The 22,537-nt window shown below is 42.5% G+C and overlaps 2 protein-coding genes across 2 annotated transcripts; one reads left to right on the top strand and one right to left on the bottom strand.

The window, feature by feature from the left end:
- Positions 1–23: 23 nt before the first annotated feature.
- Positions 24–2,171, top strand: LOC134662086 (cytochrome c oxidase subunit NDUFA4). The gene is made up of 3 exons (XM_063518357.1): positions 24–137; positions 1,450–1,596; positions 2,044–2,171. The coding sequence occupies exons 1-3, from the start codon at positions 96–98 to the stop codon at positions 2,098–2,100; spliced, it is 246 nt and encodes an 81-aa protein (XP_063374427.1). The 5' UTR covers positions 24–95; the 3' UTR covers positions 2,101–2,171.
- Positions 2,172–6,166: 3,995 nt separating this feature from the next.
- Positions 6,167–21,510, bottom strand: LOC134656707 (programmed cell death 6-interacting protein). The gene is made up of 15 exons (XM_063512225.1): positions 21,263–21,510; positions 20,934–21,052; positions 20,285–20,412; positions 17,423–17,576; positions 17,011–17,135; positions 15,542–15,726; positions 15,009–15,243; positions 14,491–14,706; positions 13,562–13,756; positions 12,326–12,517; positions 11,073–11,195; positions 10,201–10,371; positions 8,144–8,287; positions 6,989–7,103; positions 6,167–6,430 (listed from the first exon to the last, which is right to left on the bottom strand). The coding sequence occupies exons 1-15, from the start codon at positions 21,451–21,453 to the stop codon at positions 6,228–6,230; spliced, it is 2,496 nt and encodes an 831-aa protein (XP_063368295.1). The 5' UTR covers positions 21,454–21,510; the 3' UTR covers positions 6,167–6,227.
- Positions 21,511–22,537: the final 1,027 nt, after the last annotated feature.

The following is a 22,537-nucleotide window of genomic DNA, read 5'->3' as shown; positions in this document are numbered from 1 at the left end:
ACTACTAGGAGAAAAATCGAGAATCGAGTTTTTCGTCAGTGAAACGACCCAGGAAAGATTTTGTGCAGGCAATCTAATTGTGAATAATTAGCAAAATGCAGGGACTCAGTCTGGCAAGTTTGAAGAAGCACAAGGCTGTAAGTAAAAATCAATATTTACTGCAGAAATTGCAGCTATATGCTCTTACATAATTAACCTATAATATCTTTATGGTTCTATATTCTATGTACACCGAAACCGAAAGATGATTCGTAGTAGTGGTCACTGATGTTATTAAATAGTTGTATCATGAAATCCTTATATAGCGTAATTTCAAGTTTCTATTAGGATTTGTCTTTAGACCTTAATTTATCACCATTTTACATGATAAGGGTGTAAAACAAATTTGCACATACAGCTGACAAAGCCTTTACTCAGATCCTGAATCCTTTCGTCTAAGATCCTGAATTCTTTATTTTTATTTATAGTTAACATTCTCATGATAAAGTCTTTATTGTATTATACAAAAGGTTAATGGTATATAAAAAATCATACAAAAATAACTTAAATAAATCTAAATATTAAAATATTTTAATCAAAAAGACCTCCGCGAGTTGTACCGGGTGCAAAGGTGCCCATGACACTTGCCGCGTTGCCACGTTGGATAGCGATGGCCAGCCTTTGCACCAGGTACGAACCCGCGCGAGCATCAGAGGTCCTCTCCCTAATTCTACGTCCCACCTCCCTTATAAAAGTTATGGCGTCAGACCCCCAACACCCCGTTACCTCGAAGGCGAGTGGTACAAAATAATAATTCGCCTCAAGGTCGGAATATTTTATCCTCTTACTTAACGCTGCCAGCTCTGCCGCTCTACATTCTCATTACAAAGTGAATAACCCGAATTCTAACATGGAGGTTTTCGATATATACTGGCAAACAATGTCTGAAGACCTTTTTAGATGTAATGTACAAAGGAGCTATGAGTGATACAATAATTAAATCTAATAGTTCTTAAAGTCAAAGTTATAAGCGTAATAGTTCTTGTATTGGATTGTGACAAATTGTTTTTTTTAAACAGTTTTCTTAGCATATGTGCGCTATACTCTTGCTTGCGTCCCAAGGCTTACTAGTTAGACAGATTTTTTATCAGGTGACTATCTCACTTGCATGTTAAAACCCAGTTTTAAAAAATTGCTTGAAAAACAGGTTTTCTTATCCATCAAAATCTATATTTCAAATTTTAAATAAATAAAAATATGTTTATTACCAGAACACAAAAACAGTACAGTAGTGGAAGGAACAGAATAGTATGGTAACTTAAAACTAAAGTATGGTGCATTTTTAGTGTTTGGTAAAAGGATACCAGTCTCAACATATGCTAGGTCAGCTGGTGATGCCCAGCGTTGATTTACAGACTGATCCTTTCTTTTGATTTTCAGTTATATATAGTATTTTCTTTGCGTATACAGTTGATCCCTCTGTACGTGTGCACGGCGTTGGGCTGCGGCGGCGCCGTGTTCTACGTGATCCGCCTGGCCACCAAGTCTCCCGAGGTCTCCTGGAGCAAGAAGAACAACCCCGAGCCCTGGGAGGAGTACCGCAACAAGCAACACAAGGTACTCTTAAAAGCTGTTAACTTATAAAAATATTAAAAGCTGACAACTATTTTCTTGTGATTTTTAACACATTCACTGCCAAAAACCTGCCAGTCTTAACCCTACTTTCATAAACACAATGATTTATTTCTATCTGATACAGCCCCTACGAGCGAGCGTGTACACTTGCCATAGGGCCGGTTTACATAATGATTAGCGTTAAGTATTAGTTTATACATTTGCTACTAAATGCAAGTACGATTGATATTCGAAATGTCATAGTTTTCAACTGTTTGGTGGATTTAAATGTAATGTCCGTGTAACGCTATTAACTACTTTTGAAGAAAAAAAAATAACAATGCCATTCAGTTTCCATAAAGTACAAAGCCACGAATTAATAGTGTACTTAGCCATACCCTGAAGTTAACGGAGTTTATATTGTAACAACATGCATTTCTCTGTTGACAGTTCTACTCTCCGATCCGAGACTACTCCAAGGAGGAGTCTCCGGCCCCCAAGTACTAAGTTCGCGGTTTCCAATCTGCTACTGCTTTAGATTGTCTTTATTTAATAAATAGCAATTATGTGATAAGTTATCTGTTATTTTCTTTAACAATCTCTATCTACTCGTTTATGTTTTTCATTATGATTGGGATTTTCGATGCTGCGAGAGTACAAAAAACCCCAAATTGTTACCTCAACTGTACAGTCCCGCTCCGTTATTGTTACGCCATTTAGGGTTCTAGCTAAATTGGACATTCCAAAGCGTAAGTATGGATGGAACAACCAATTTAGCTAGGATCCTAAATGGCATAACAATCCCTCTACCTGGGCGTGAGAGTGCGTGTTCAGGTATTGTGAACACCTTGGCCGCTCCATATGTCTGATGGCGACTGTAAACTCATCCAGCATGTGGTTACAGTACCTAACGTGTAAATATAATGTCAGACTAGATTTTAACCCGACTACAGAATACCAAAAGCAAGGTGGAATGGTCTATAACATGGGTTTGTATGTTTGTTCCACATTCCGTTGAAAATACTGAGCCGATTTTGATGAAGGAGGTGATGTTCACCACCTCTAGTAAAAGTTTATCGTTAGTTTCCATAGTGATTTTTTTACTTAATAACATGAACGCCATCAAATAAAACAATAGTTCAATAAAAAATATTTATTTACTACAAGTTTACAAGTAACTTCATTGAAAATCATTATAAATTAAGTATGTGATTTCACATGCAGTATTAATAAATTTGATTATATTTTACCCTAATAGAATCCGTTTCGCACTAAAAGCACCTACCCAAGTGACCTGACAAACATAAATGTACACACTGGAGTTAAATTTAACCAGAAATCGTGACAAAAAAAGCTATGACAAGGAGATTCATATTTGTATTAAGTTATAAAGTGTATAAGAATCTAATCGCCGCTTTGAACTCACGATATCTGTATGTATTTATTCTGTAAAGTCCACGTCAAAGATATGTATACATTATTCGTGTTGTTACAGATTCAGATTCATTTCTTTCTTAAAGAAAAAGACATTACTCAAAAGGATTTATCCGATACAAAATGCATTCACTAAAAAGATGAAATTGACTAAAATAATAATTGACGTAATAGTGTATACGTATTTTTGTCGTAAATGCGTTTGGAGCATCAGTCGGTGATCACAGACCTATTTAATACAATATTACTTATAATAAAAACAACATATCAACAGCCGACATTATAAAAATACAATTAATACATAATTATTATTGGCAATTGTGACAATTATGCAAAATGAAGAATCATTTGGTTCGATAGTGCAAGGAGCAAAAAATAAAACGTTAATTCTTATTTAACAAATCTTATATTTTATTGTACAAATAGTAACACTCTTAACTGTCCATCGGTGGACCTTATGCCTTTTGTAATAAGGTCCACCGATGGTCAGTTAACAGTGTGGGCGATGACTTCTATGGTTGACTTTCCAGTATGCATTTACAAATTAAAATGAACTCTGTGCCATAAGTAACAAAGTTAGTATTCATGTGTTCATCTTTAATAGGACAGGCTTTACTCTTTACCTATTTGATTTTCAAATTTTCCTTTGTATAGATAAAATAAGGCCCATTTCTTAGTGTTCCATAACAATGCGAGTTCAACTCGTATGCAAAGCTAAATTAAAATATTTTAATCAATGAAAATGTATTTTTTGGTGTTAGTATAATTTCGGTTTGAACCTGCCTAAAACAAGCGTATCAACAGTTATAAATCCAACATTAGTAACAACCTTGCACCGAATCCTTACATCTAGGGGTACTATAAATATACGTTACTTATTAAGACCTAGATCTGGAGCGAGAGCCCTAGTCTTCTAGTTGGAAATCTCTTTGCAAGTGTTTTTTTTTTTCTGAATGTCGAGGGTACGTTTCTAAAATGCATTATTATGCCAAGGGCTATTCATAAATTACGTCATTTCTAATTGGGGGGGGGGCGGCGTCTGGACATCGGATGATGGTAGCATGACGTAGGAGGAAACGGGGTCATTCGAAGCATGAAGGGGGGTGTCAAAAATAGATGACGTAATTTATGAACAGCCCCTATGGAGTGCTAACACATCATTTGAAAAGAGGATGTGATACTTAACCAACGACGTGACAGCCGTTATTCGTTTAAATGCTAATCAAAAAGTAAAAGCTTTGATGTTTGAAAACAACTAACATTTCCCGAAAGTGCAATTTAATTTGCACCTTAAATCTGAATGCTACAGTTGATATTCTATTGACGCGTACATATGTGGTCAATAAATCGTACCATGCCTGAATAAGGGCATAGAGAAATAAGTAAGACAAGAGTGCTCACTCCATACATCAGTTCAGACTATTAATTTCAGTGTCTACATCTAGCATCGAGTAGCGGAACTATCAGTACTGCTACTTGACAATAGATGTAGCACCGACCGGAAAGTCTTATGCTATTGAGATCAGTGTTGCCAGATCGTACCTTTTAGTACGGTTTTGCGTACTATTTTGGATTCTTGCGTACCTTTTTTGTACGCAGCGTACATCGTACTAAATTCGTACCTTTTGAAGTACGATAGTTTAAAAAAAAAAATTCGGTATGTTGGTTAATTCGGGGCAAAATTTCTAATTTGAAAATAATGGCCAACATAAAAAAGTACCATGTACATGTAGGTACTATAAGGAAATTAAAATTAAGGACAATACAGTATGTGGCCTATAACGCGGGCGAAAAATTAAAACGTAGATTCTACTCCTCAAACAATAAAACTTTTGTTCAACAACTTTTTGAAATGATGTAGTCTTAAAATTGTCCCTTTTTCAAACAAACTAAATAATATTTTCAATGTACTTTAAATTCCGTCTAATTGACATTGCCCGTCAGTCTTGTCACCGTACAGGCATAATCAATTTCGTAATACATTGCGTGTTCGATTAAATTTTAAAGTGTTTTAAAATACAAACCACAAGTTATTTTTAAAAGTCGCTGAACAAACATTGTCTAGTTTGAGGAGTAGAATCTACGTTTTAATTTTTCGCCCGCGTTATAGGCCACACACTGTATATGTCCAAACAATGTACTTACGTAATTACAAATAGCAGTTGCAGTCGGCAGTTGTGTCTTAACAAAACTCTGATAGTCAAAATTCGGTCGGCCATAATTTTTCATGTATATCAATTTAACTTTGTTTATGTTAAAATGTATTTACTGAGAGAAATACTTAAAACAAATGAGTTGTATTGTGTACTTTAAAATACTTAGTTCTTTTTTTAATTGCAAATTGCAATCGCAAAATGATAGCAAAATGTAGGCAAACGCTGATGCTGTTTTATAATATAACCTTTTTGAATATGAGGGCCTACCGCGAAAACCGAAATAAGCAAATTGCGGGGTTCCTTCTTTTTTACTCCAATGAAGGCGTAATTAGAGTGACAGACAAAGATGCCCGCAATTTGCGAACTTTGATTTTCGCGGTTATAGCCCTGAGGGTCAACCGCGAACCACTTTTGACTTGTGGCCTCTCTGTCTCACTTATGAATTCGTACGTAAGTGTGACAGGGAGGCAGGCAACACGTCGAAGGTGGTTCGCGGTAGGCCCTCTGGACTATTCAAGTTATTTTTTTTTCAAACAGGGCTATAACCGCGAAAATAGATGTTCACAAATTGCAGGCATCTGTCTCTGTCACTCTAATTACGCCTTCATTGGAGTAAAAGAGAAAGATCCCCGCATTTTGCGAATTTAGGAATTCGCGGTAGACCCCCAGATTCTTCAGAAATATTATTTCTGTAAGAAATTTATCCTAAAAAAAATCCGTACTTTTTTTACCCAAATCGTACCTTTTTTGACGTACCTACGTACAAAAGCTGGGAGCGCTCTGGCAACACTGATTGAGATAAGACTTTCCGGTCGGTGCTACATCTATTGTCAAGTAGCAGTACTGATAGTTCCGCTACTCGATGCTAGATGCTAATAGTCTTTTTGGTACTAAAACTGATGTATGGAGTGAGCACTCTATGTATTTTTTTCTCTATGATAAGGGTTAAAAGCGTATGCCATTATTATATGCGTCAACCATTCGGGCTCCGTCCGTCGCAGTATTCCAGCTTCATTCTAGGTGGTCTAGGTCCTGCAGTTGCTTCTACTGTGTGCCATAGGGGTTGTAGCCATGGGGAGGGGGTTGCGGGTACCCCTGCGGGGCCGGCGGGTGCTGGTAGGGCTGGTAGGGCTGCGAGGGGAGGCGCGGGGCGTGGTGCGGGTAGGGCAGGGTGGCGTACGGGTTGTAGCCGGTCGGCATGGGGGCGGCGTAGTAGAACGGAGCCGCGCCGTACGGGAGCGGCATGCCTGGAAGATAAAATATTGTTAGATAAAGTATAGTTTGTAGCTTTCTAATAGAGCCCGAAGGCTAATCCTATTGTCTATTGTTAAGTAAAACCGCTCGTGCCACGTGCCACAACCACCTGCATAAAAAATCGGTACTTCGGTTACCGAGTGCCGGCGAGTCGAACGCTACAGAACCAGTCTAAAATGTGTCATCGAGATGCGTAACAAAGGCGCGTTATCGGAGAGCGCACCTACACTGGTTTTTTGAGCGTTGGACTAGCCCGCGCTCAGGTGCTAAATAGAATAATCGAGACCCTTTTTTGCAGGTAAGTAGCACGTGCGGTTTTACTGAACAATATACAATAGGATAAGCCTTCGGGCTCTACTAGAAAGCTACAAACTATACAAGCTGTAAATAACTTTGTAGATTTTGATACTTCAAGAAACGTTCGAAACTTTCTTTAGTTGGAATAAAAAAAAATATTAGTAAAAATTGTGATGAGTTGATGACCGAATGACGATATTTTTTTCGTTGATTACATGCAAGATGATGCCGATGTATGTATTTGGTATCGTCACCTTGCGGCTGCATGGGGTAGGGGAGAGCTGCCGCCGCGGGGGCTGCCGGGGCGGCGGGGGCCGCGCTCGGCGGCGGCGGCCGCGGCGGAGGGTCCTTCCGCGCTACCGCGCTTGGCTGCAGAAATGGACAATGGTAAGTGCTAGTTTAAATTTTGACGTTAATGGGCCGATTGTGTTCGGAAAGTTTTTGAGTAATCAAGGGTAGTTAAACTTGCAAAAGGTGCGATTTGCAATCCGGAGGTCGCAGGTTCAAACCCCGGCTCGTATCGATGAGTTTTTCGGAACTTATGTACGAAATATTATTTAATATTTACCAGTCGCTTTTCGGCGAAGGAAAACATCGTGAGGAAACCGGACTAATCCTAATAAGCCCTAGTTTAGCCTCTGGGTTGGAAGGTCAGATGGCAGTCGCCTTCGTAAAAACTAGTGCCTACGCCAATTCCTCGGATTAGTTGCCAAACGGACCCAGGCTCCCATGAGCCTTGGCAAAATGCCGGGACAAACGCGAGGAAGATGAAGAGTAGTCAAACTTCAATCTACTTTTTGACCATGATAAAAATTAATACAGTAGAACCCGCTTAAGACGATTCTGAGGGGACCTAGCAAAAAGAGCGTCTTAAACGAGAAATCGTATTAAGCGTGAACAAAAAAACTATAATAACGGTGATAATGCGCGAATGAAATCTAAGTGTAGGCAGGTAATCTAGGAACACTAACGATATTAGGCTCAAGTAGAAAGTCGTGGAGTAAAGTAACTAATAACTGCTTGCAAATAAATCTGAGAGCGATAGCTTGCACTCCGTGGTTCATAACGGTCAAGCAGATGGCATCGCATTCTTACGCCGATAAGGACCCGACAAAATATATTAGACAAAACCAAAAACTGTAGGTAATAAACACATAAAAAATGTTGGCTAACGGCGTATTGCATAACAATACGACGGTTATGTCAAAAACACAAACGTGCAGATGGTGCGTAACGGGACGGATAAGTAATATATAATTTTAGATGGCGTATTAAACGGGACGCGAGTCGTATTAACCGTGAAATAATGTATGAAAACAGGCCTAAAGTTGCAGGGACCGTCGTAAAATGGCGTATTATGCGGGAATCGTATTAAACGTGATCGTATTAAGCGGGTTTTACTGTAATACCTCTTGGGCGGGCGCTTGCGGGGGGTCTGGCGCGGGGCGACACACCCTGGAGGCGTCCTGCGTCAGGTCCTTGAGCAGCTCCTCCTTCTCGGTGCGCCGCGCGAAGCAGAAGTCGGAGATCTTGTTCTGGAAGGTCACCAACAGCTGCGGACAAACTCATGGTTACATTTTTATAATAATAACATTGAAATAATACTTCCTTATCATAAATATTATAGTATGCATTTTTACACACTAACACACACACACACACAGTGTAACTCTCTGTACAATTTGTACCTACCAATATATAGATTAAGAAACTAGTATAAGTAACGAAACTGGGTCCTGTAACACAGGGTTTCCTAGATCAGGACACAGGGACGTGATTTACTGTATGTCTAAATTTATACAATAAACTTTTTTCATTTTCATTAACCGCATTTATGATTTATTCACAGAATATACGACAGTCGTTGTATTTCATGAGCAGCCAATTTAATCTAAACGGCATAATAATGATTAATAAAATAAAGTTTGCACGTCTATCTGACACTACTTGGAAGATGTCAAACTTTGCTCGGCTTTATGTCACACTCGACCTATACGCCCTGCCCTATTTGGTGCCTAAATGTGGAAACACTCTTAGCATTGCGCAATTCGTACAGTCGTTTTTTTGGAGTTGTTGTATGTTCGCCTGAACTCGTCTATGGGATGCACTGATACTTATCAAAGTATTTTTGTCATTTTTCAAAATGGCGGAGCCGTGGGGTTACGTTTAGTAGTACATGTCAACCAAGTCAGACAACGCAACGGAGCCACGTTATTATGTCGACGCCCAAATCTACTGTTTAATTTGTCATTGGTTTTTAGGGTTCCGTAGCCAAATGGCAAAAAACGGAACCCTTATAGATTCGTCATGTCTGTCTGTCTGTCCGTCTGTCTGTCCGTCCGTATGTCACAGCCACTTTTCTCCGAAACTATAAGAACTATACTGTTGAAACTTGGTAAGTAGATGTATTCTGTGAACCGCAATAAGATTTTCACACAAAAATAGAAAAAAAACAATAAATTTTTGGGGTTCCCCATACTTCGAACTGAAACTCAAAATTTTTTTTTTCATCAAACCCATACGTGTGGGGTATCTATGGATAGGTCTTCAAAAATGATATTGAGGTTTCTAATATCATTTTTTTCTAAACTGAATAGTTTGCGCGAGAGACACTTCCAAAGTGGTAAAATATGTGTCCCCCCCCCTGTAACTTCTATAATAAGAGAATGATAAAACTAAAAAAAATATATGATGTACATTACCATGTAAACTTCCACCGAAAATTGGTTTGAACGAGATCTAGTAAGTAGTTTTTTTTTATACGTCATAAATCGCCTAAATACGGAACCCTTCATGGGCGAGTCCGACTCGCACTTGGCCGCTTTTTTTATTTGTAGTTATTTGTTTTCTTGTATTCTTGTGTTGTAGTTTCATAGTGCCTTGGTTTTTACTGTAATGCCACAAAACAGATACAGTACAGAAATCAATCTATATACAAAGTGCGCTCGAGCAACGCACACATAGACACTGCTCACAGACACGATATCTCGGACCGGTTGGGACCAGTGCGAGCGCGAGTATCAACCGCTTGAGAGTCACGCGTCTGTGAACTTTTTTGTGCAATAATGGAGAAACAAAAAAAGTTATTACAACTGTTCAGTGGACGGTTGTTTAAATTCAACATTAAACGGTGAATTGTCGTTTTTTAGCTACCAGTGGTTTCAGAGAGGTAAGTAGGTATCTGCTTGTATTTCGATGGTTCGTTTTAATGTTAAACAGAACAGTTAGGTAGGTAGGTATTAGGTAAGCACCCCGCCCCGGCCACTACCAGATAAGAGTGCCACTACCACGATAGTTTTTTGTGCATAAGTCATAGTTGACAACCCTAGAGCGACGCCGAGCGTAGGTATGAAAAGTGAAGTACATACATGTGATTGACTTCTGTACTGTATCTATTTTGTGGTAATGCCGTGTCACTTATTTGAGTAATACATAAACAAATGATAAATGTCTCAGTGTGTGTTACCTGCGTGAGGTCGTTGTAGAACTTGACGCCCTCCTTGAGGTTGTTGGTGAGGTCTGCGTAGGCGTCGTGCGCGGCGCACAGGCGGCCCAGGGCTGCGCCGCGCGAGCCGCCGCCGCCGCCGGCCGCCGCGAAGCGCGCGTGCGCGCCCTGGATCTCGGCTACTATCGCGTCCTATAAAACGAAAAAAATATTAATAATGCCCCACACAAGTTCGCTTTTAAGAAATCGGTACGTGCTTTCTTTGCTGCTAGAATGAAGGATTCCTAGTTTTAGTTATATAATTTATATATTTTATTGTATATATTTAAATTGTTAGGTATATGTATTTATATTATATGTATCGTGTATATTATGTGTGTTAAATTTTTTAAATTAGCTTTGCGGTTTATATTAAATTTTGTTAGTAGTAGTAGCAGTTGCACCGCCCACAATCTCTCTGCATTGCCTTAAGGTTGACTGGTAGAGAATGCTTTTGGCATTAAGTCCGCCTTTTGTACGATAAGTTTTTCTTTTGTGCAATAAAGTTTAAATAAATAAATAAATATTTAGCAGTAGGAAAAGAATTTGCGTCGAGCAGAAATTTCGGGACGAGCTTGTTGGTAATTTTGAATAAAATTAAAATAGATAAAATTTAAAATTTTATGATATAAAATTTTGAATAACTTTTTAGCGTGAACGAGAATTTTGAGTCAATTTTTTAAACATGCAGATTACGTCTGCGAGCGATATTACAAATTTTATATTAAAGGAAAAAATGGAATTTTCCATTTTTTCCTTTAATATAAAATTTAAGAATTTTGAGATTTCTTTTATAATCATAAATGATTTATTCTGCGACAACAACGGCCCAGGTCCACAGTATACGCGCGCACCTGCTGCTGCTGCAGTGCGGCGGCGCGGCGCTGCAGCGGCGCCAGCGCGGCGCCCAGCGCGCCCGCCGTCAGCGCCGGCTCGTCCAGCGCGCCGTCCGCCGCCAGCGCCGACAGGAACTGATCCTGCACACGAACCGATCTATGGTTACTACGGTCACGACCACGCGATAATGGCGTACGGCGTAATCATTTGGGGAAACTCTATACTAGTCTACGTTGCAATACGTGTGCAAGAATTGTTTCGTATTAAGGATAACGAAATATACTCCTTGTACTTCTGCTCAATTATCAGACACTTTCGGCCGAGTCCGGGAACTCTCCATATATATACACACCCCGCTATGTATAAATACTGTGAAGTCACGAGCTCAGGTCAAGAGCGACGTCCTTAAGATTATACTCCATACTATCCCGCTCTTTCTTAAGCGGCTTCTCTCGAGCTAACAGCGCTCGCAACTCCGCCACCATAGGTGGTAGGGTAGGCCCTACGTCAATACATGCATAGTCTCGCACACCCACTGTGATTTATTTTTACAGTGTTTGCCGCCACCGCCGCCATCTATATAGACAGTATAGTTACTTTCAGATCAAGAGTGACGTCCTTAAGACTACATACACTGCACTAAGAAATCTCGCTCCTTCTTAAGCATCTCCACCGTCGCCAACAACGCTCGCAGCTCCGCCGCCGCCGCCGCCTCGGGCACGCCATCGGCACAAAACAGATACAGTACAGAAATCAATCTACATACAAAGTGCGCTCGAGCAACGCACACATAGACACTGCTCACGGACACGATATCTCGGACCGGTTGGGACCAGTCCGAGCGCGAGTGCCATCCGCTTGAGACACGCGTCTGTGAACTTTTTTGTGCAATAATGGAGAAACAAAAAAAAGTTATTATAACTGTTCAGTGGACGGTTGTTTAAATTCAACATTAAACTGTGAATTGTCGTTTTTTAAGCTACCAGTGGTTTCAGAGAGGTAAGTTATTAGGTAAGTAGGTATCCGCTTGTAGTTCGATGGTTCGTTTTAACGTTAAACAAAAACAGTTAGGTAGGTAGGTAAGCACCCCGCCCCGGCCACTACTAGATACTACGAGTGCCACTACCACGATAGTTTTTTGTGCATAAATCATAGTTAACAACCCTAGAGCGACCGCCGAGCGTAGGTATGAAAAGTGAAGTACATACATGTGATTGACTTCTGTACTGTATCTGTTTTGTGCCATCGGTGATCTCTGTATGTGTGTTACCTTGAGATCAAGAGTGACGTCCTTGAGATCGTTCTCGAGGCTGTCTCGCTCCTTCTTGAGCGTGTCCACCCTTGCCAGTAGCGCGCGCAGCTCCGCCGCCGCCGAGCCCGCGCCGGCGCCGCCGCCGCCGCCCGCGGCCTCGGGCACGCCGGCGGTGATCTCGCCGTCGCTGCGCCCGAGGAGCTCGATGTCCTGCCGAAACATACGGATGGTTATAAAAACATGCAATAGAATCTGGAGAAACAGATGGTATAAAGTGGCTCCTAAACTTTTGTAGCAAAAGCAAATTGTCTTACTTTGGTTGCAATGGCTTCACAAGTTCACACAAAGAAATACCAAATAATGACTCGACCTAAAGAATTTATCGTTCGCTAAAGTAACAAAAAAAATCTGGCGATATTCAGCGGCGTAGACGCGGATGGCCTCAGTGAACAATGTTGAGAAATGTGTTCCACAGCATAATATCGATTAATCTCTTTATGTTGAGCGAACTTCTATTCTACAATAACATCCGCTCGGACAGCATTATCAATTTATCAATAATCTATCTATATTTGGCGGCATTAGCGCGGAATGCTCCAGTTAAGTGTTGAGGCAGTATGCTCCAGCTCCACTGTATAGTGTCGACTGACCTCCTTGTGCTGCGCGAACTTCTGCTGCACGATGGCGTCGGCTCGCACGGCGTTGTCGATGATCTGCCGATACTTGGCGGCGTTGGCGCCGAATGCTCCAGTTAAGTGTCGAGGAAGTATGCTCCAGCTCCACTGTATAGTGTCGACTGACCTCCTTGTGCTGCGCGAACTTCTGCTGCACGATGGCGTCGGCTCGCACGGCGTTGTCGATGATCTGCCGATACTTGGCGGCGTTGGCGCCGAATGCTCCAGTTAAGTGTCGAGGAAGTATGCTCCAGCTCCACTGTATAGTGTCGACTGACCTCCTTGTGCTGCGCGAACTTCTGCTGCACGATGGCGTCGGCTCGCACGGCGTTGTCGATGATCTGCCGATACTTGGCGGCGTTGGCGCCGAATGCTCCAGTTAAGTGTCGAGGAAGTATGCTCCAGCTCCACTGTATAGTGTCGACTGACCTCCTTGTGCTGCGCGAACTTCTGCTGCACGATGGCGTCGGCTCGCACGGCGTTGTCGATGATCTGCCGATACTTGGCGGCGTTGGCGCCGAATGCTCCAGTTAAGTGTCGAGGAAGTATGCTCCAGCTCCACTGTATAGTGTCGACTGACCTCCTTGTGCTGCGCGAACTTCTGCTGCACGATGGCGTCGGCTCGCACGGCGTTGTCGATGATCTGCCGGTACTTGGCGGCGTTGGCGCGGAAGGCCTCGGTGAGCTGCGGCGAGGGCGTGCGGCCCCAGCGCGCGCCGAACTGGCTGCGCAGCGCCGCGTCCGCCTCCTCCTCCTCGCGCAGCATGCGCTCCGCCTGTGGAAACAATTATATTTTAGTAAAAAGTTCAATTCGGTATTAGGGCAAGTGTAAACGCCATTTTTCTCATACTCCCGAGGTTCCCGGCTGACGCAGTTTCGAATGGCAGTGAAATGACCAAATGGTAGGGCAGTAGAAAGAGCAGCAAATGGTTATGCCACAGAGATTAGAATGCGCGATACGCAGTTAGTATCGGAACCGGTGTCGCCGCTCGTTCCTCTCAACATTTACTAACACTCGCGCAACGGTAGTAAAAACTTGTGTGCCTGGTGAATGGATACGCCTCCTTTAGGCAGATTTGATGTCTGGCTTCTTAATCTGAAGGTTATTGTGACGCAAAAAGGCATGTTTACTTCGTTTTCGGTCAGCGCGGGCGAGTAGCATGCGAGCGTTTGCTCAAAACCGGCGGCGACACGTACCCTGCTCGCATCGCCATTCTAACTTGTTCTGTGGGTTATGCTTTAAACCGGATTTAATGGGATCTGCTCAGTATGCAATAATTGCAAAAATATAAATTTTGCATACCTTCATAAGAAATAATTTCACAAAAGTATCCACAGCAAATGTATTCTGCTTCTATCACAGACAGAGCCACCGCGCGTTTCAACTTTTCGACTCAGGACGGGCAGTAGGCGGGATTCAGGGATGCTAGGATACTTACGTGTAACGACTTGTATCCTCTTAACATATATTCCGCTTCCATGGCGGACACAGCCACCGATAACACTTACCTCGTCTAAAATGTCCCTGTTTCGCTGCAACAGTTGCGGCAACTCCTCCATCAGGGCTCGTAAAGCTCCCGGGCCGCCGGCCGCGCGCACGGCGGCCGCCTTGCTCCGGATAGACTCGGGCAGCTCCCCCGAGTCTTGTTCCTCGACGCAGGCGGGGAGGTTCAGGGAGGCCAGGATGCTGTTGAGGAGCTGGGTGGCCTCGCGGAGCTTGTTCACCTGGAAATTGACTTATACTTGGTCAACCAGATCTTGACAGTAGAAGAAGGCGGCAAATTTGAAAGATGTAGGCGCGAAGGGATATCGTCCCATAGAAAATTTGAATTTCGCGCCTTTATTTACTGACAAGATTTGGTTGACCGGCTATAATTGAGTGTCGTGTGGTTAGAGTTTAGAGACAAGCGAAGGATTGTATATGTACATTCTTAAAAACAACATTGAACTTTTTTTTCTAACATTCTCTGCTGGCCAGCGATAAAGCCGTGACCAGGTCCATGTCGGCGGCGGAGGGGGTTACGTACCTCAGCATTGACGGCCTCGGCCCGCCTGGCGGCGGCGGCCTGCAGCGCGCGGTGCGCGGCGGCGGGCAGCAGCGCCGCGAACAGGTCCCGGCGCGCGGGCGGCGCGGGCCCCCAGCGCGCGGGCGGCGGCAGCGCCTTGGCCACGGCGGCGCGGGGCACGGGCTCCAGCTGACGCGCGTCCGGGATGCGCTCGTGGTAGATGAAGTCGTTGTCTTTGGTGGCTTCCGCTAGGAATCTGTGGATGGACAGATCGACCTGAGTGACACTAAAGAGATCAAAACGGCCTCATTGTCCCTGTAAACCCTGGCCCCGCATGGCCCTGCTGAGCTGTTCCTGCAAGGGCACCTGCAGCCCGCCCGGGGCTTTAGCTCCTCCGCGTCCACCTGGAGACGTCTCCTGTTGCTGTAGACCCTGGATTACCACATGGCCATGGTGAGCTTGTCCCGTATGGGAATCAGCAGCCCGCCCAGTTCTCCAGCTGTTCCATATCCACCTGGAGACGTCTCCTGTTGCTGCGGACCCTGGGTCGTTACCTCATGGCCTTAGTGAGCTGCTCCGACAGCAGGGGCGCCTGCGGCAGCCTGCCCAGGGCTCCTTTGAGCTGTTCCACGGCCACCTGGAGACGAGATATCTCCTCGCCTACTGCTTTGTTGGTGCGGCAGACCATGCCCTGGAAGAGTTGGGTCAGGCCGCGGAACGCCATCTGTTTTGCTGTTATCTGTACAAAGAACAATCGAGTTAGAATATTGTATGACGATGAGTTTTGAGTTCGACTTGGAAAGTATATTTTTCTCAATTAATTAGGTAGATAAAATATACTGGAAGTTTTGCATTTGATATAAATGTCCGCATACTAAAGTGTCCCAATCGAGCGGTTGACGCAAGTAGTTAATGGATTATGAACCTAACGATACACAATAATAGGGTTTATTTGCACATATGTACTACGGGAGTCCACTCGCAGTCAAAAATTCCTCGGTGCGACTAATTATTGATCAATCGCACTCAGCGGATACTAAACCTTATTCTATACGTATTAAGCTCTGTTTCAACATAATGTGACAATTCACATTCTCGTCATTGATAGCGCACACAGAGGATACTAAACCTAATTTTGTAAGCATTAAGGCAGGCCTATGGAACTCTCCGCGCGAGCTCGGTTTTATACCTACGATTCTGTTCCCGTTCACGGTAGAAAATCAAGCCAGTTGGTTGCCACACGCGCTCACGCACGCACGTTACCGCGCGCCGCACTGACAATTTTTACGATAGTTAAGTACAAGCTACGTAGGTACTATTGAATTACTTTAATTAAACATGTAATGTTTATTACGACAAATGTACCTATAGTTAGATATCTATTTGAAATAGGTAGCTAACTTGGTAAATGATCATTTTATCGACAGTAAGATCTTAATTTTACACCGGAAAATAGGTACTCATTTATGCTCTGGTTATCTTATTATGAATTACCTATAATCATGGGTTCTCTATTATTTTTCTTTATTGTGTAACATTAATCTATATCTAGTTTTAAATTAGGTACACGAAGTTTTAAAACTAATTCTTGCTGGGTTCATTGCGTGGTTTATAAAACGGCGTAAACACTGCGGTCACTGCAGGGACATATGACCTTTTAAAATGAGTGCAAACACTAACCTAACCTAACGTATAAGCGGAATATTATAAATTATTGCAACTTAACTTGCTTAAATGTAGTTATTTAACGCTATGCTGTTATATACTTTATGGCAAGTTCTAATGTTAGTTTGATCAACCGAATTAGAGACCGGTCTTCACACGTATTAAAATTTCTAAGCGTCGCGTCGGCAACCCTAGCGTTGTGCCGGTGCGCGCGGTGCGGGAGCGGCGCGCTGAAGGGCACTCCATTGTATTTTTGTGTAGGTATCAAAACGGTAGGTATTTGCGTTTTCTTTGAGAGATAAGTATCTGTTCGTAACAACTATTATATAATCTGTGATTAAGGTCTGTTTTGACTTACGATGGCGGACCACTCGCGGTCGAACAGCGCCCGCTGCGGCTCCCGGTTGATCATGCGCAGTGCGTCTGTGTATAGCTCCTCGCATTGCGCACAGACCCGCGCCACCATGCCCTCTTTCATCTCATCTGTACAAACATTTAATTTGATTAATTCTGAAAACTTAATATATCTTAATTGGATATTACCGTAAGGAATACGTGATTAAAATACCACACGGTTTGGCGACAAAAAAATTACAGGAGATATGGAGCCCGTTTCTCAAAATCTTGTAACTTGTAATACAAGTGGAAGTCCCTTTCTAACAAAAGCTGTCAAAAAGTCCCTTTCTAACAAAGGCCCATGGTGTACGACTGCCAGTTTGGCTCCAACTGGGCACGGCGAATACCGTGTTGAGGGCGCTATATAGGTATACCTCGGATGCACTTGTATGCGATGACCTCCTGCGCCTGAGCGAGCATGAGCGCCGCGAGGGCTTGCAGCGTGTCGGGCTGCAGGTCGGGCGTGGGCTCCTGGTGCACGGCGCCCATCACTGATCCCTTCAAGTGCGAGAACACGCCTGCCGCTTGCTGACAAATATAAGTAGTAGTAGTAGTAGTAGTAGTAAAACACTATCCCTTTCAGGGATCTTCCAGTTAACCTTTGAGCAATTGAGGGAGAATTGGAGAACGGTAGACATCAAAGCTGTACTAAACGGCATAAAAAATAAAATAGTTCTGGTTTTAGCAATTTAAATAGCTCTGACTATTTACAAATATCTTTCTGAGCGACTAAGGGTTATGACATACTGCGTCCGATTCGTACGTCGCTCCGAAGTTTGAGCGAGACAACGCTATGCGCTTGGCAGTATTCTTAAGTTGTGGCTACTGTATGATGGTTAACGGTTTTATTATTTAGTGCAAGTCACAAAACGCCCTACTGCCATAGCCACTTACATGAATCACTTGCCAGTCACTCGACACTTAATATAAACTAAGCTCAATTAATACCAATTAAGCCACAAAGTGCAGCGCAGTGTTACAAAAGAAACAGAACATGAAATGTATTAGGTTAGGTCAGTAAAATGTAATAATACTAATAATATATGACATGTTTTTATGGCTCTAAAAATAAATATGTGACAGATATAATTATAAATAATTAATAAATAAATATTATAGGACATTCTTACACAGATTGCCTAAGTCCCACAGTAAGCTCAAGAAGGCTTGTGTTGTGGGTACTCAGACAACGATATATATAATATACAAATACATAGAAAACACCCAAGACTCAGGAACAAATATCTGTGTTAATCACACAAATAAATGCCCTTACTAGGATTCGAACCCAGGACCGCGGCTTAACAGGCAGGGTCACTACCCACTAGGCCAGACCAGTCGTATTGCATGCTTGATTGTGTAAGATATTATAACAGATGTTTAAAATTGTGGAGTTCATCATTATTCAGCAAATAGTTAAAGTTAAAAGCGTCTTGTTAAATGTCCGTAAAGGTTTAAAAAAATTAATCAGCTTTTACTAAATTTACCAGTTGATGTTCGAGATATATTGCAGCGGCTGAGGTGCTCACAAATATAGACTGAACATGCCTCTATTTACAAAGCGTTAGAGTGCGTGTTAAGATATTTTTGAGCACAACGGCCGCTCCGATGTATCTGATGGCGACTGTACTGTACATCAGTCATAAAATTGCAGTCACTTTATTGAATTCATTCTTAACGTGCCCATGCAATTTGGCAGCTAGGTAGCTGTAATTAAAGTAAAAGTAGTAAAGAAATATTTTTGAGCCAAATATCGTAAAACTGAGTCAAGTTCATCCCCACGCTAACTTACTAAGTAAGGTCTTTATTTATAAATACGCTTTTTATAAACAAGTGCCTAAGAATAACCACTCATAAGTTCAAGGGTGAACAGGAAAAGATAAGGGCCAAGTTGATAATGAAAGAGAGATTTACTGCGAGAGATTTTAGTCCTAAAGAGTACTATATGCTATATGACGATAACATCTTATCACTGGGTGTGAATGACATCCGAGACAGTAAATCGTGTCCATTAGCGAGCGAGCTCACATTTATTAGCGTGGCGTCGTCTCACTGTGATCTGTACAGTTATCTTTGTGTATTTTGTTTATCTTTGGTGGCTGTAGCGAATGCGTTTGACTCTGTTACATACAAACTTATACTGTCGTGAATCATACTAATATTTAACTAACGTATTTTTCTTCCTCAGTCTCAATTTTTACGGATTCAGTAAAAGTGTTTTTACAAGTTTTTACTAATAACAATTTAATTTGGTGGCCTAGCAGTAAGAGCGTGCGACTTGCAATCCGGAGGTCGCGGGTTCGAACCCCGGCTCGTACCAATGAGTTTTTCGGAACTTATGTACGTAATATCATTTGATATTTACCAGTCTCTTTTCGGTGAAGGAAAACATTGTGAGGAAACCGGACTAATCCCAATACGGGCCTAGTTTACCCTCTGGGTTGGAAGGTCAGATGGCAGTCGCTTTCGTAAAAACTAGTGCCCACGCCAATTAATGGGATTAGTTGCCAAGCGGACCCCAGGCTCCCATGAGCCGTACCAAAAATGCCGGGACAACGCGAGGAAGATGATGATGAATAACAATTTAACTTTAAAAAAGTTTTTTAAAGTATTTAGACCAACATTACCAACTTACAGTCATTAAGATACCAGCATTTCGTTTCTGTTTAGATCAGCGGTCGGCAACCCGCGGCCCGCGGGCCGCATGCGGCCCGTGAACCTGTCACTTGCGGCCCGCGAGCCTCCCTGTCTATTTTGTATGTAATATTGACAAACGACAATGTCTAGTCTAGTCATCAATATTAACAAAGTGCGGCCCGCGTCAACTTCGTTACCTACTATGTGGCCCTTGGCTGCTAAAAGGTTGCCGACCGCTGGTTTAGATTATCTTTAAACTGAAATCACTACATAGTATAAAACAAAGTCTCTTCCAGCTGTCTGTCTGTATGTATACTTAGACCTTTAAAACTACGGAACGGATTTTGATGCGGTTTTTTTTAATAGATAGTAATTCAAGAGGAAGGTATACATAAACCTTCCTTGTTTATTTGTTAACCCGTGCGAAGCCGGGGCGGGTCGCTAGTAGATAATATTTAAGCTTGGGATATTATGACAGCACCATGACGATGACATATCACAACCAAGCCAGAGTCAATTAGCTTGCTTTTTTCTTTAAACATGTAGATTGCAAGCTGATGGGAATCAAGTTCTACAGATGTTCCATCCCTGTGTCATACCTGCAGCAGCTTGGTGGCCAGCTTGAGCGAGTCCTCGGTGTCGAGTGGCTGCTGGGAGGCCAGCACACTCTGCAGGGCTCCGATGTTGAACAGGATGCACACATGCTCATATGCCAGCGAGCTCACAGCTGCAATACACACATATTGTTATTGCAACTATACAGGGAGTTGAAGTTGGATTCTGCCTTGATAATCAAAAGTATCAATAAGTCTTAGTTAATTCTACTCTTTTTGCTTTGTTTTGGTGCATACCATTTCGGGATACACATAAGTTAATATGCTTCCCCTTAAGACAAGGCCCACTGTTTTTCTTTCATTTAGATAGATTATTTAGTAATGGTCTGTTAAGAGTATCACTATATAATTTCATCAAAAGTATACATTTCAAATGGCAATCAGGTACATAAAACAAATCGAGAAAGTGGTTATTGCACATTTTGGATGGTATTAAGTTACAAGATTAGTAATAGCTTACCTAGTTCATATTATTACTGTGTCAACAACTCACACTAACCCAAATTGATTTGAAATTTGTCTACTCAGTAGTGCTCATTAGTCACAAGTCTATTTTATCTGTGATGGCATTGCGTTTTACATATCAGCATAATCATAATATGTATTGACAAAGGTAAAGTGTTTGTATACTTACTAAGACTGATCCTTCCCCCGAAGAGAGATCCCCGGTCAAAGGCATCCTTCCACTTGAAGGGGATCTGCACCTCCTGCGGCGGCACCTTCTCCTCCAGCGACGCCAGCTGGTCGTAGTAGCTGCGCACACAACACACACTGAGTACACGTAAACAACGCGCGCGGCTGCGCCCTCCGCGGCCCTTTGTTTACAAGGTCGATGACACGCAAACCACATGTTTATCAACACATTTCTATTCCAAAAACCCACAAACCGGACTAATTGACTAAAGAAATAGCGCAATAGGAATAAATAATGATTCAATGGCGATAAATGAGTCATCTATATACCTGTAGAGAACGTCGAGCGAGGCCCTGTCGTACACCTTCCATATCGCGTCGGAGCGCAGCCGCGCCAGCTCCGTCAGCGAGTCCGTGCAGTCCTCTGCGCCTTCATAGGTGTTCTGCAGCAGATTCCGCAATGGTTTTACTAGTTCTACGTCCGCGGACTTCTTCAACGGCACCGCAATCAACTCGGCCATGACTGCGACTGTCACCTTTTGACAATCGGGTGACAACTGATCGACTGCGACTGACAGCTGCGCTCTGTATTGTCTTTGTATTTTCTGTATAGCAACACAGGGCTATAAGTTAACAATTTTTTATTATAACCGTTATTGATAAAAACGGAATTAAGTTTTTCTAGTTTTTTTTCTGTTTGTCTTATAAGTCGTAACCAAAGAATGTCGTAACCCCATTTCTCCGTTGGGCTTAATTAATTAAAAGTGCCGAATTGTTTTCGGTATTTCCGGTAGTTAAATACCATAAAAAAATTTTTAGTTTACTTAGTTTATGATTTATGTCATGGTGATTGGGCACGAAATTTGAATTCATTCAACTTTTTCAAATGACGTTGTGTTAGTTAATTACCAATAAATGTACAAAAAAATGTTAAATTGTTAGTGTTTGTGTACTAAATAATATTTCAACTTGCAATGGTACAGTCGAAGCTTGTGGAAAGAATGTGAGTATTGATTTTGATTTCGATTATCCTGAATTTGAGTGCAGATAGCGCAATCTAATGCTATCAATGTGTCTTCGGAAAAAACGGAGCAAAACAAATGTGAGTAGGTGGATAGTGAAGGTTGGGCATGCGCGGTGAGGGTGCGTGCGGCTCGTGGAGGCGCGAGGGGGCGGTGTGCACCGAGCGGCCGAGTCTCGCTCCGGGACCGCACGCGTGTCACGCTCGCTGCTGTCCTCCGCCAGCGGCTCCTGCCTGCTCCAGGGCCTGCGCAGCCCTACGACCTGCAACCACCCGACTGGCTTCCCAATTTACCGTTCTCGAATCGAGATCACCACTCGCGGCAAACTGTTGCTTCTGCAATCGATACAACGGAGTGTGCTTTTGTTTTGGTTGCGAGCCGTGGAGCGTGCTGTCTAATACCTACGCACTTAGGGCTCCTCCGCGTTGCAAGCTGCACTGCGCGCTGATACACCTTCAAACTTTTCCGTAAGTTCTAATCATTCTAAAAGTTCTTTTATATGCTTGTTTTTTTTTTGTAAAAAAACCAGGGAAGCTTTTGCATTATTTACCTACAGTTGGAAGGTGGCCGTTGTGTCCGTAAG

Source organism: Cydia amplana, chromosome 2 (genome assembly GCF_948474715.1).
Source record: "Cydia amplana chromosome 2, ilCydAmpl1.1, whole genome shotgun sequence".
NCBI lineage: Eukaryota > Metazoa > Arthropoda > Insecta > Lepidoptera > Tortricidae > Cydia > Cydia amplana.
The sequence above is the reverse complement of the archived record's forward strand: the minus strand, read 5'-3'. Positions and strand labels throughout refer to the sequence as shown.